General features: G+C 39.5%; 1 protein-coding gene across 20 annotated transcripts in view; it reads right to left on the bottom strand.

The window, feature by feature from the left end:
• Positions 1-13,771, bottom strand: part of mycbp2 (MYC binding protein 2) — a 316,135-nt gene extending 302,364 nt beyond the window's left edge. For all 20 annotated transcript variants that reach the window (XM_090215106.1, XM_090215110.1, XM_090215108.1 and 17 more), the window contains exons 1-2: positions 12,762-13,771; positions 8,238-8,313 (exon numbers count right to left, since the gene is read on the bottom strand). In XM_090215106.1, the coding sequence (XP_090071232.1) occupies positions 8,238-8,313; positions 12,762-13,030 (345 nt within the window). In that variant the 5' untranslated portion in view covers positions 13,031-13,771. The remainder of the gene's footprint in view (positions 1-8,237; positions 8,314-12,761) is intronic.
• Positions 13,772-14,115: the final 344 nt, after the last annotated feature.

Genomic DNA, 14,115 nt, shown 5'->3' with positions numbered 1-14,115 from the left:
TGATGATCTGATAAATGGTTGATTTAGGTGCAATCTTACTGGCAGCAATATCCTTGCCTGGGAAGCCCTTTTTGTGCAAAGCAATGACAACGGCATGTGTTTCCTTCCAGGTAACCATGGTTGACAGAGGAAGAACAATGATTCCAAGCACCAACCTCCTTTTGAAGCTTCCAGTCTGTTATTCAAACACAATCAGCATGACAGAGTGATCGTCAGCCTTGTCCTCGTCAACACTCACACATGTGTTAACTTCTTATGGCTGGGGGGGCAGTATTGACTAGCTTGGATGAATAAGTTGCCCAAAGTAAACAGCCTGCTCCTCAGTCTCAGTTGCTAATATATGCATAGTATTAGTAGTATTGGATAGAAAACGCTAAAGTTCCTAAAACTGTTTGAATTATGTTGGAGTATAACAGAACTCATATGGCAGGCAAAGGAGGAGAAATTAAAACAGGAAGTGAGAAACCTGAGCTTTGTATGTATTCACCAGAGTCCCCAATGAAATCCCCTTGAGATATTAATGATGTTGCACTGCCTGGGGGTTCAACTAGATGTCAACCATCAATAGAAATTTGAATGAGACTTTACATTGTTGTGGGAGTGAATGAGAGCAGACTGTATCAGGTGTCTATCAAGCAGTCATTTTCTGATCACGCTTATTCCTCATGGTACCCACTTGCGTTCCATTGATCATGAAGACACGAAGGAATACTCCGGTTGGAACTTTATTGAAGCTATATAATCATAATGATTGATTCTGTACTTAGTTTGAAATGTTTCTTCGACCTGTAATAAAAAAACTTTACGTTTTTGTCTGATGTAACGCTGACCAGAATGAGCGTTTGGATATGTATACCAAACACGCTAACAAAAGAAGGTATTTGGACATAAATAACGGAAATTACCGAACAAAAACATTTATTGTGGACCTGGGATTCCTGGAGTGCTTTCTGATGTAGATCATCAAAGGGAATATTTATCATGTAATTTCTTTTTTTGAAATCTGACACAGCGGTTGCATTAAGGAGAGGTATATCTATAATTCCATGTGTTTAACTTGTATTATCATCTATATTTATGATGAGTATTTCTGTTGAATGATGTGGCTATGCAAAATCACTGGATGTTTTTGGAACTAGTGAATGTAACGCGCCAATGTAAACTCATATTTTGATAAATATTAACTTTATCAAACAAAACATACATGTATTGTGTAACATGAAGTCCTATGAGTGTCATCTGATGAAGATCATCAAAGGTTAGTGATTCATTTTATCTCTATGTGTGGTTTTTGTGACTCTGGCTGGAAAATCTTTTGTGGCTATGTGGTGACCTAACATAATTTATGTGGTGCTTTTGCTGTAAAGCATATTTGAAATCGGACACTGGTGGGATTAACAATGAGAATAGCTTTAAAATGGTATGTTTGAGGAATTTTAATTATGAGATTGTTGATGTTTTGAAATTGGCGCCCTACACTTTGACTGGCTGTTGTCATATCGCTCCCGTTAATGGGATTGCAGCCATAAGAAGTTAACGAGAGAATCACTGACATGATGTCAGCTGGTCCTTTTGTGGCAGGGCTGAAATGCAGTGGAAATGTTTTTTGTAGATTCAGTTAATTTGCATGGCAAAGAGGGACTTTGCAATTAATTGCAATTCATCTGATCACTCTTCAAAGCTTTCTGGAGTATATGCATATTGGCATCATTCAAACTGAGGCAGCAGACTGTGAAAATGTATATTTGTGTCATTCAAAACGTTTGGCCACGACTGTATAATTGTGTTTTAGGTAATTGTCCTGATGAAAGATGCATTCGTTTCCCAGTGTCTGTTGGAAAGCCAACTGAACTAAGTTTCTCTTCTAGGATTTTGCCTGTGCCACAAACATAATTTGTATTCCGTACAAAAAGTGTATTTCTTTGCCACATTTTTTGTAGTATTACTTTACTGCCTGGAAAATGGATGCATGTTTTGGAATATTTGTATTCTAACTTCTTTTCACTCTGTAATTGATGTTAGTATTGTGGAGTAACTACTATGTTGTCCTCATGTAAGGTGCCTTCAGAAAGTATTCACACACCTAAACTTTATCCACCTTTTGTTGTGTTACAGCCAGAATTTAAAATGGATTAAACTGAGATTGTGTTTCACTGGCCTACACACACACACACACAATACCCCATAATGTCAAACAGATACAAATACAGACAACAGATTAAAAAAATAACACCTTACGAAGCAGCAGGGACTGAAGACACACACAGTAATATTGTTGTACGGTGGTATTGTACATTTTGTATTGTAAATATGCACTGGTGTAATAATGTTCTATGATGTACTGTTTTATCTTTGGTTGTGTGTGATGTAAGTGAATTAATGTGTTTGGAACCCAGGAAGAGTAGCTGCTGCCTTGGGGTTCCTAATAAACAAAATGTTTAGAATGTTTTACAAATTAAATAAAAAGCTTCAAATGGTGTTGATTCAATCCCTTTGTTACAGAAAGCCTAAATAAATTCAGGAGCATACATTTATTTACAGTACTAGTCAAAAATGTTGAATGAGGTGTGTCCAGGGTTTCTCTATTTTTACTATTTTTGTCCTGACAACAAACACCACTAACCTATTTTACCACCTAGGCAATAATCATTTGGAACCTAACGGAGAGAGTCTACGAATGAGACCCAAAAAAGTACAGTCGAGTGCTCAAAACAAACCCCCGAATCAAACTTTGCTTTTGCCCGCGGCACACCATATGGCAACAAATCACGAAGATAGGAGAGAACAGCTGCCATAAAAACTGTAAAGACATGGCCCCAATTTACACCGTTGAGAAACGGGGGTTTCGTGAGTTGGTGCTAACACTCAACCCAAGGTACCAAATGCAAATTGATATGTGACATGTATTAATGTCAAAATAACATGCAAAACAGGCAAGCCCCCAAAAATATATATATTTTAAGCCTATATTTATTTTGTTTGGAACTATAGTTGAAGTGTTTTTTTTTATTTACCTTTTTAGAAATTATACATTCATATTTTGTTACATGCTTGATTGAACACTTGCACAGGTTCTAAATAAAATAAATAATCAAATATCAGTAAGTACCTTAATTGTTAAGTAGAATTAAAAATGTAATAAGAAATAGGCATTTACATGTGGTCATTTTATATGAACTATTTATAAATTTAATTTACAGAAAATGTGCTATATCGTGATATGTATCATTATCGGGATAGGAAATGACCTATATCGTGGTATGAGATTTTGGCCATATCGCCCAGCCCTATGACAAAGTAATGATGTCGTATCTCTTTTTTTATTTGAGCTGTTCTTGACATAATATGGACTTGGTCTTTTACCAAATAGGGCTATCTTCTGTATACCAACCCTACCTTGTCACAGCACAACTGATTGGCTCAAACGCATTAAGGAAATACATTCTACAAATGAACTTTTAACAACAGATTCCAGGGGACTACCTCATGAAGCTGGTTGAGAGAATGCAAACAGTATCCAAAGCTGTCAAAGCAAAGGGTGGCTACTTTGAAGAATCTAAAATATACTTTGATTTGCTTAACAATTTTTGGGGTTATTACATGATCCCATAGTTTTGATGTCTTCACTATTATTCTACAATGTAGAAAATGGTAAAAATAAAGAAAAACCCTTGAATGAGTAGGTTTGTCCAAACTTGACTGGTGCTGTAAGTCACATATGTTGCATGGACTCATTCAGTCTGCAATAAGTGTTTACATGATATTTGAATGACTACCCAATCTCTGTATGCCACACATACAATGATCTGTAGGGTCCCTCAGTTGAGCAGTGTATTTTAAGCACAGATTCAACCACACAGACCAGGGAGGTTTTGCAAGATGGGCATAAACCTTGTTAGCCACTAATTCTAATTGCTAGTTAGCTGGTCGGCTAGCTAGCTAATAAATGTACTGACCAAATGTAATTAGCTATACAGCTTGATATACACCAGTGATGGTGTAGACCAATATCAGCATGTTCGTGCAACAGTATCTTCTAAATCAAAGAGTAACACGCAAAGCATGAATATGTAAACTACATGAAGTAGCTAAGAGAAAACAGATGTAGATTATTGGGTCCCCTAGGAAAAACAACGCTTTGTGTTCCTACCCTGTCACAATAACTCCTCTCTGGCATTTTCTTCATTGTCACGTTAAGCATTTCACCCGTTGTATTTGGCGCATGTCACAAATACAATTTTATTTGGTGAATCTGTGTTTGAATTTCACTGCTCGATTGAGGGACCTTACAGATAATTGTATGTGTGGGGTACAGAGATGAGGTAGTCATTCAAAACTCATGTTAACCCCTTTATTATTATTATTATTATTATTATTATTATTATTATTATTATTCAGAGTGAGTCCATGCAACTTATGTGACTTGTTTAGCTAATGTTTAGTACTGAATTTATTTAGGCTTGCCATAAGGGGTTGAATACTTACAAGACATTTCAGCTTTTCATTTACATTTTATTTTTTACTTAACATTTTTTATAATTCCACTAACATTATGGGGTACGGAGTAGAGGTCGACCGATTATGATTTTTCAACGCCGATACCAATTATTGGAGGACCAAAAAAAGCTGATAGTCTGATTTAATTATTTTTAATATATATATAAAAAAAAAATCAATCAGACTATATATAAAATATTTGCAATTACAACAATACTGAACACTTATTTTAACTTAATACATCAATAAAAATCAATTAGTCTCAAATAATGAAACATGTTAAATTTGGTTTAAATAATGCAAAAACAAAGTGTTGAAGAAGAAAGTAAAGGTGCAATATGTGCCATGTAAGAAAGCTAACATTTAAGTTCCTTGCTCGGAACATGAGCATGAACATATGAAAGCTGGTGGTTGCTTTTAACGTGAGTCTTCAATATTACCAGGTAAGAGGTTTTAGGTTGTAGTTATTATAGGACTATTTCTCTCTATACCATTTGTATTTCAGATACCTTTGACTATTGGATGTTCTTATAGGCATTATAGTATTGCCAGCCTAATCTCGGGTGTTGATAGGCTTGTTGTCAAACAGCGCTGTGCTTCAAGCATTGCGAAGAGCTGCTGCAAAGTGCTGTTTCAATGAATGCTTACGAGCCTGCTGCTGCCTACCACCACTCAGACTGCTCTATCAAATCATAGACTTAATTATAATAAACACACAGAAATGCGAGCCTTAAGTCATTCATATGGTCAAATCCAGAAACTATAATTTCGAAAACATTTTTTCTTTCAGTGAAATACAGAACCGGTCCTTATTTTATCGAACGGGTGGCATCGCCTAGTCTAAGTCTGTTACATTGCACAACCTTCAATGTTGTCATAATTACGTAAAATTCTGGCAAATTAGTCTTTGTTAGGAAGAAATGGTCTTCACACAGTTCGCAACAAGCCAGGCGGCCCAATTTGCTGCATATACCCAACTATAACATTTTCCGTCAAGATAGAACTGCCAAAGGGGGAGGAGTTGCAGTCCACTGCAGAGATAGCCTGCAAAGTAATGTCATACGTTCCAGGTCCATACCCAAACAGTTCGAACTACTAATTTAAAAAAATTACTCTCTCCAGAAATAAGTCTCTCACTGTTGCCGCCTGCTACCGACCCCCCTCAGCTCCCAGCTGTGCCCTGGACACCATTTGTGAATTGATCGCCCCCCATCTAGCTTCAGAGTTTGTTCTGTTAGGTGACCTAAACTGGGATATGCTTAACATCCCGGCAGTCCTACAATCTAAGCTAGATGCCCTCAATCTCACACAAATCATCAAGGAACCCACAAGGTACAACCCTAAATCTGTAAACAAGGGCACCCTAATAGACGTTATCCTGACCAACTGGCCCTCAAAATACACCTCCGCTGTCTTCAACCAGGAACTCAGCGATCACTGCCTCATTGCCTGTATCCGCTACGGATCCACAGTCAAACAACCATCCCTCATCACTGTCAAACGCTCCCTAAAACACTTCTGCGAGCAGGCCTTTCTAATCGACCTGGCCCGGGTATCCTGGAAGGATATTGACCTCATCCCGTCAGTTGAGGATGCCTGGTTATTCTTTAACTGTAACTTGCTCACCATCTTAGATAAGCATGCTCCGTTCAAAAAATGCAGAACTAAGAACAGATATAGCCCTTGGTTCACTCCAGACCTGACTGCCCACGACCAGCACAAAAACATCCTGTGGCGGACTGCAATAGCATCGAATAGTCCCCACGATATGCAATTGTTCAGGGAAGTCAGGAACCAATACACGCAGTCAGGCCAGCTTCTTCAAGCAGAAATTTGCTTCCTGTAGCTCTAACTCCAAAAAGTTCTGGGACACTGTAAAGTCCATGGAGAACAAGAGCACCTCCTCCCCGCTGCCACCTGCACTGAGGCTAGGTAACACGGTCACCACCGATAAATCCATGATTATCGAAAACTTCAACAAGCATTTCTCAACAGCTGGCCATGCCTTCCTCCAGGCTACTCTAACCTCGGCCAACAGCTCCCATGCTAGGTAAAGCTCCGCCTTATCTCAGTTCACTGGTCACGATGGCAACACCCACCCGTAGCACACGCTCCAGCAGGTGTGTGCATCTCACTGATCATCCCTAAAGCCAACACCTCATTTGGCCACCTTTCCTTCCAGTTCTCTGCTGCCTGTGACTGGAACAAATTGCAAAAATCGCTGAAGTTGGAGACTTTTATCTCCCTCACCAACTTCAAACATCTGCTATCTGAGCAGATAACCGATCGCTGCAGCTGTACATAGTCTATTGGTAAATCGCCCACCCAATTTACCTACCTCATCCCCATACTGTTTATATTTATTTACTTTTCTGCTCTTTTGCACACCAGTATCTCTACCTGCACATGACCATCTGATCATTTATCACTCCAGTGTTAATCTGCAAAATTGTAATTATCCGCCTACCTCATGCCTTTTGCACACAATGTATAAAGACTTTTTTTCTTTCTACTGTGTTATTGACTTGTTAATTGTTTACTCCATGTGTAACTCTGTGTTGTCTGTTCACACTGCTATGCTTTATCTTGGCCAGTTGTAAATTATAACTTGTTCTCAACTAGCCTACCTGGTTAAATAAAGGTGAAATAAAAAAATAAATATACCCCGACTGTGCTTGCACAGAACGCAAGAGAAGTGACAATTTCCCTAGTTAATAAGATAGCCTGCTAACATGAATTTCTTTCAACTAAATATGTAGGTTTAAAAAAATATATATACTTGTGTATTGGTTTTAAGAAAGGCATTGATGTTTATGGTTAGGTACATTGGTGCAATGATGGTGCTTTTTTCACGAATGCACGTGTTAAATCATCACCCGTTTGGTAAAGTAGGCTGTGATTTGATGATAAATTAACAGGCACCACATTGATTATTTGCAACGCAGGACAAGCTAGTTAAACTAGTAATATCATCAATGTGTAGTTAACTAGAGATTATGTGAAGATTGATAGTTTTTTTATAAGATAAGTTTAATGCTAGCTAGCAACTTACCTTGGCTCCTTGCTGCACTCACGTAACAGGTGGTCAGCCTGCCACACAGTCTCCTCGTGGAGTGCAATGTAATCTGCCATAATCTGCAAAAATGCCTATTACTATGTAAACTTGAAATCGGCCCAGCCGATTAATCGGTCGACCTCTAGTTTGGAGTGTCAGCCAGTGACAAAACATCTCAATTAAATACATTTTTCATTCAGGCTGTAAAAACAAAATGTGGAAAAAGGGGTGTAAATACTTTGAATGCACTGTATGCATAGGGTGTTGAACATATAACATATGCAAATAGCATATCAGCACATACGTGACATAGTACACAGATTTCAGTGACTATTTTTGGCTAAAAAGTATACAAAAAAAGTACCAGAGTTAATTTGATAGAGGGAGAAACCAACTAAGCAAGATTGTGCCCATGCATGCATGCATATAGCATAGGTAGTGTAGTTATGCAAATGAGTTGTACCTTGCAATTAGATGCTTTGATAAAGGTGAGGCATTCGAAGAACATTTAAAATATTATATATTTTCTTCTCAGCTTGAGATTCTCAAAATAGTCGTAGTAGCCCATCTTAGACCAAAAATAACTGAAGCAACAGATTTGCAATGAATCTATTATATTATTCTGAGAAAATTGAGTGACTCAAGGTAGGTCAGGTCCCTCTTGTACCAAGAAAATGTATCTTACCTCTGTTCCTGTTTTGACTTTTGACTTCAACTTTTGCCGCCGTTTCAGCTTCTTCTTGTTTAAAGTTTTCTTTCCCCTGAAACACATTGTAAAAAAGACATTAGCAAATCCAATAACAGCTGGGCCTATAGCTTATCACAACTATGTTAAGATAAGATTGTAACAGATTAACCCCACCCAAAAAATATATATTTTTAAATCAATAAAAAAAATTGGGGACAGAAAGAATACAAATAGTACAATGCCATACCTTTATTTTGAAGGCTAACCCCCCCACCCCTCATTTTACGCTGCTACTACTCTGTTTATCATATATGCAGTCACTTTAACTATATATTCATGTTCATACTACCTCAATTGGGCCGACCAACCAGTGCTCCCGCACATTGGCTAACCGAGCTATCTGCATTGTGTCCCACCCACCACCCGCCAACCCCTCTTTTACACTACTGCTACTCTCTGTTCATCATATATGCATAGTCACTTTAACCATATCTACATACTACCTCAAATCAGCCTAACAAGCTGGGGTCTGTATGTAGCCTCGCTACTTTTATAGCCTCGCTACTGTACATATTTCTTTACCTACCCATTATTCACCTAATACCTTTTTGCACTATTGGTTAGAGCCTGTAAGTAAGCATTTCACTGTAAGGTCTACTACACCTGTTCTATTTGGCACATTTGACAAATAAACTGCTGTAAGTGCACTGTTGTGAGCAATGTGGGCCCTAAAAGTACAGAAATAGTGTCCTCTGCATGTATACTTCGTATTTTGGAGAATAGTACGACATCCGGGAACTTTTGGCATATTAACTATATCCATGCTGTGACCAATAAGCATACTATATACTCAATTCACGTCACAAATAGTACGGTTAGTACGAGTATTCGAACACAGCTTATGACTGGCTTCAAGGTCCAGATTTGAATTTGAGAGCCCTATGGGTACGGCACAAGGAAGTGACACACCCACGAAAGCTTCTGTCCACAACATAACGGACTTGGCATTTGGATGGCGTAAGTGTATGTATTCACTTGCTCCAGTGGGCAGGGGACCATCCACACCACAGAGATCCTATTTAAGCAATACGGCACCTCAGGGGTTTGTGGTATATGGCCAATAAACCACGGCTAAGGGCTGTTCTTATGCACAACGCATCATGGAGTGTCTGGACACAGCCCTATTGCTATTATAAACTGGTTACCAACATAATTAGACCAGCAGAAATAAAAGTTGTGTCATACCCGTAGTATACGGTCTGATATACTACGGCTGTCAGACAATCAGCATTCAGGGATGGAACCACAGTTTCTAATAATATTTATATCCTATTAATAATAGTTCTATGTAATTATTTGATCCACGCACCCTTCCTATCCAAAATACGATAAGTGATATTATTGTATTAAGACATTAGAGCATAAGTTAATGGTTTGAGCAAATAAGTCTAGCTAGCATAACCGGTGTGAAATGGCTAGCTAGTAGCAGGGTGCGCCCAACTAGTGTTTCAAAATCAGTGACGTCACTCGCTGGGACCTTGAAGTAGTTTCCCTTGCTCTGCTTTTGTGGAGTCCATGGGTAACGATGCCTCAAGGGTGACTGTTGTCAATGTGTGCAGAGGGTCACTGGATCAAGACAAGGTAGGAGCGAGGAGAGGGATGGAAGCGACACTGTTACACTAGCACTAACTAGCTAGATGAGTGACATGATTCTCGCTGGATTTGAATTCAGATATACAGTCAAAAGTTTAGACACCTACTCATTCAAGTCTTTTTTTTTTAAACTATTTTCTACATTGTAGAATAGTGAAGACATCAAAACAATGACATAACACATATGGGATCATGTAGTAACCAAAAAAACATAAGAGACCCTGGAGACCCTTGGCTTCATGAGGAATGCTTTTCCAACAGTCTTGAAGGAGTTCTCACATATGCTGAGCACTTGTTGGCTGCTTCTCCATCACTGTGGTCCGACTCATCCCAAACCATCTCAATTGGGTTGAGGTCGGGGGATTGTGGAAGCCAGATACTCTGATGCAGCACTCCATCACTCTCCTTCTTGGTCAAATAGCCCTTATACAGCCTGGAGGTATGTTGGGTCATTGTCTTGTTGAAAATGAGATGATAGTGGGAATAAGCGCAAACCAGGTGGGATGGCGTATCGCTGCAGAATTCTGTGGTAGCAATGCTGGTTAAGTGTGCCTTGAATTCTAAATAAATCACAGACCGTGTCACCAGCAAACCAACCATGCTTGGTGTTTCAAAGACACGGCAACTGGAAACAAAAATCTAAAATTTGGACTCCGACTAAAAGGATATATATATATATACACACACAGTTGAAGTCTGAAGTTTACATACACCTTTGCCAAATACAATTAAACTCAGTTTCACAATTCCTGACATTTAATCCAAGTAAAAATTCCCTGTTTCAGGTCAGTTAGGATCACCACTTTATTTTAAGAATGGGAAATGTCAGAATAATAGGAGAGAGAATTATTTATTTCAGCTTTTATTTCTTTCATCACATTCCCAGTGGGTCAGAAGTTTACATACTAATTGGAGTGTATTTGGTAGAATTGCCTTTAAATTATTTAACTTGGGTCAAACATTTCAGGTAGCTTTCCACAGGCTTCCCACAATAAGTTGGGTGAATGTTGGCCCATTCCTTCTGACAGAGCTGGTGTAACCGAGTCAGGTTTGTAGGCCTCCTTGCTCGCACACACTTTTTCAGTTCTGCCCACAGATTTTCTATAGGATTGAGGTCAGGGCTTTGTGATGGCCACTCCAATACCTTGACTTTGTGGTCCTTAAACCATTTTGCCACAACTTTGGAAGTATGCTTGGGGTCATTGTCCATTTGGAAGACCCATATGCGACCAAGCTTTAACTTCCTGACTGATGTCTTGAGATGTTGCCCCAATACATCCACAATTTTCCCTCCTCATGCATCCATCTATTCTGTGAAGTGCACCAGTCTCTCCTGCAGCAAAGCACCCCCACAACATGATGCTGCCACCCCCGTGCTTCACGGTTGGGATGGTGTTCTTTGGCTTGCAAGCCTCACCCTTTTTCCTCCAAACGATGGTCATTACGACCAAAGTTCTATTTTTATTTTCATCAGACCTGAGGACATTTCTCCAAAAAGTACCATCTTTGTCCCCATGTGCAGTTGCAAACCGTAGTCTGTCTTTTTTATGGCGGTTTTGGGGCAGTGGCTTCTTCCTTGCTGAGCGGCCTTTCAGGTTATGTTGATATAGGACTCGTTTTACTTTGGATATAGATACTTTTGTACCTGTTTCCTCCAGCATCTTCACAAGGTCCTTTGCTGTTGTTCTGGGATTTATTTGCACTTTCCGCACCAAAGTACATTCATCTCTAGGAGACTGAACAGATCTCCTTTCTGAGCGGTATGACGGCTGCGTGGTCCCATGGTGTTTATACTTGTGTACTATTGTTTGTACAGATGAATGTGGTACCTTCAGGCATTTGGAAGTTGCTCCCAAGGATGAGACAGACTTGTGGAAGTTTACTATTTTTTTCTGAGGTCTTGGCTGATTTCTTTTGATTTTCCCATGTTGTCAAGCAAAGAAGCACTGAGTTTAAAGGTAGGCCTTGAAATACATCCACGGGTACACCTCCAATTCACTGAATTGATGTCAATTAGCCTGTCAGAAGCTTCTGAAGCCATGATTTTCTGGAATTTTCCAAGCTGTTTAAAGGCACAGTCAACGTAGTGTATGTAAACGTGTGACCCACTGGAATTGTGATAGTGAATTATAGATTATTTAATTTGTCTGTAAACAATTGTTGGAAAATGTACTTGTGTCATGCACAAAGTAGATGTCGTAACCGACTTGCCAAAACTATAGTTTGTTCACAAGAAATTTGTGGAGTGGTTGAAAAACTAGTTTTAATGACTCCAACCTAAGTGTATGTACACTTCTGACTTCAACTGTAATATATATATGGGAATATATCCCAGATACACACACTGTTCGATAAACATATCTAGCTAAACTGGCTAGTCAAAAATTCAGCAGCTACTGACGTCTTATTTGTTTATCTTTCCGAATTTGCAGACTAGCTACCTACATATATTCACCCAAAAGCAACCCCATACGAAGAGTAAGTCTGACCTAGTTACCAACCTTGTAACGTTACACCCCGTAAAAAACCACCAACACAACGAAGCTAGCGAGGAAATGCTAGCTACAGGTTAACTAGCGACTCATTAGCTGACGTTAGCTAGCCAAGTTACCGATATAACTAGGTAGCACTATTGACGGGTTTCTGCAAACTAACCTACCCATAACGTTACCCCACAGTAAAAGTATTATCACGACTGGACACTAACAGCGATCATGTGGCTAACTAGCTGTGTGAGCATGCAGTCCAACACTGGTGATGTGAAAACCATGCAGGTTGTTGGGCTAATTAACGTAGCAAGTTAGCTACGAAGGCTGCATACTAGCTCAGACAAGCCTGCAATTTAGAAATTTCACAATTCCAACCTACCTTCCTTGGTTTATCCCTTGCTCCTTGTCATTGATAGCCGTGGAATAAATCCTCCTGTATCTTTCCGCTAAAGCTCGCCCAGAGAGTAGAAGTTGGTATCGACTTCGGCAATCCGACTGGGTTCCCGGTGTTTGACAAGAACCCATTCCCGAACCAAAAGAGGAGAAATCGTCCCCAACTCCAGAAATGACGCTGATGCCCAGCCGCATCGAAGGTAATGGGGATGGCACAATCGCTCCACCACCGACAGCTGCAGCAGCACACATCATCGTTTTGGAGAACAATGCATATATTGCATCAGAAAATATAACAGCTACCTAGATAGCTTGCCGTTATATCACAACTGTCATTCGAAAATCCTACACCTCGTCATTTGTCCATCCTGAAATGCAGCTACATCCAGTGTATCTCCTAAAACGGTACAAACGGAGTCAACGCAGGGCAACTACGAAATAGGCTTCCAGTTCCAGACCGTGGAATCGGCACTTGTTTCCCTGAATTCCGAATCTCAAGCCATTTTGTCTTTGGAATTAATAAAGCAATACTCTTTTTTAACGTGTGTCTTCACTGTGTAGTATTTCTTTACTCCGAATAGGCAGCACTTTCAAATGTGTTGTCATCTTAGCTTCTTCATCATCATCCTTCTTCTTCTGTGGGTTTTATGGTGGACTAGACACAAAAAGGTGTATTGCCGCCTCCAACTGGACGATTTGAAACCAAAAATAAATCCATGCATAATTGTGAAACTAACTTAATCTACCCTAATAAAAATAGTGCATTCTTTTAGTTCTCCATATCTCCTTCTCAGGCTCTAGGACCTGAGACGGTGGCTTGTGCCAATATTGCATGTAACTCCTTTGCTGAGAAATGTTTCAGCCCCAGGAACCGCTCCGCCGCAATTACTATGATTTATATCTTCCTGGACCTTCTCTCCACGACAGTGCCATTAATTACCATAGCTATAAATTCTAAGTCCACCTTCCGAACCTTTAAAATGTCAGGATCCTGCTGGTGAAAGGCAACCCCTGCAGTGTAGGCCTATCCACTACCATGGACTCTTCTTGTGCACCATTCAAACCCTCAACCCATTTCACAGCTGCTGCATATGAAATGCTCTGTACAACCCTGACTTTTGCCACCTCATTCTCATTCACCCTTGTGGGGCATTCGGAAGATGTAGCTTCATGGTTCGCAACATGTCACATATTCATCACTTTCCTAACACATAATAAGATGCTTCATCATCCTTTTCTGCTGCTCATTACTAGTTTATTTATTTATTTGTATTGCAAATGTCTGGGATCTTTAATTACAGCTCATGAAACACTTTACATGTTGCTTTTACATTTTTTTG

Source organism: Oncorhynchus mykiss, chromosome 22 (genome assembly GCF_057628025.1).
Source record: "Oncorhynchus mykiss isolate SJ-2025 chromosome 22, ASM5762802v1, whole genome shotgun sequence".
Classification (NCBI taxonomy): Eukaryota; Metazoa; Chordata; class Actinopteri; order Salmoniformes; family Salmonidae; genus Oncorhynchus; species Oncorhynchus mykiss.
Note: the sequence above shows the minus strand (reverse complement) of the source record. Positions and strands in the feature narration are given on the sequence as shown.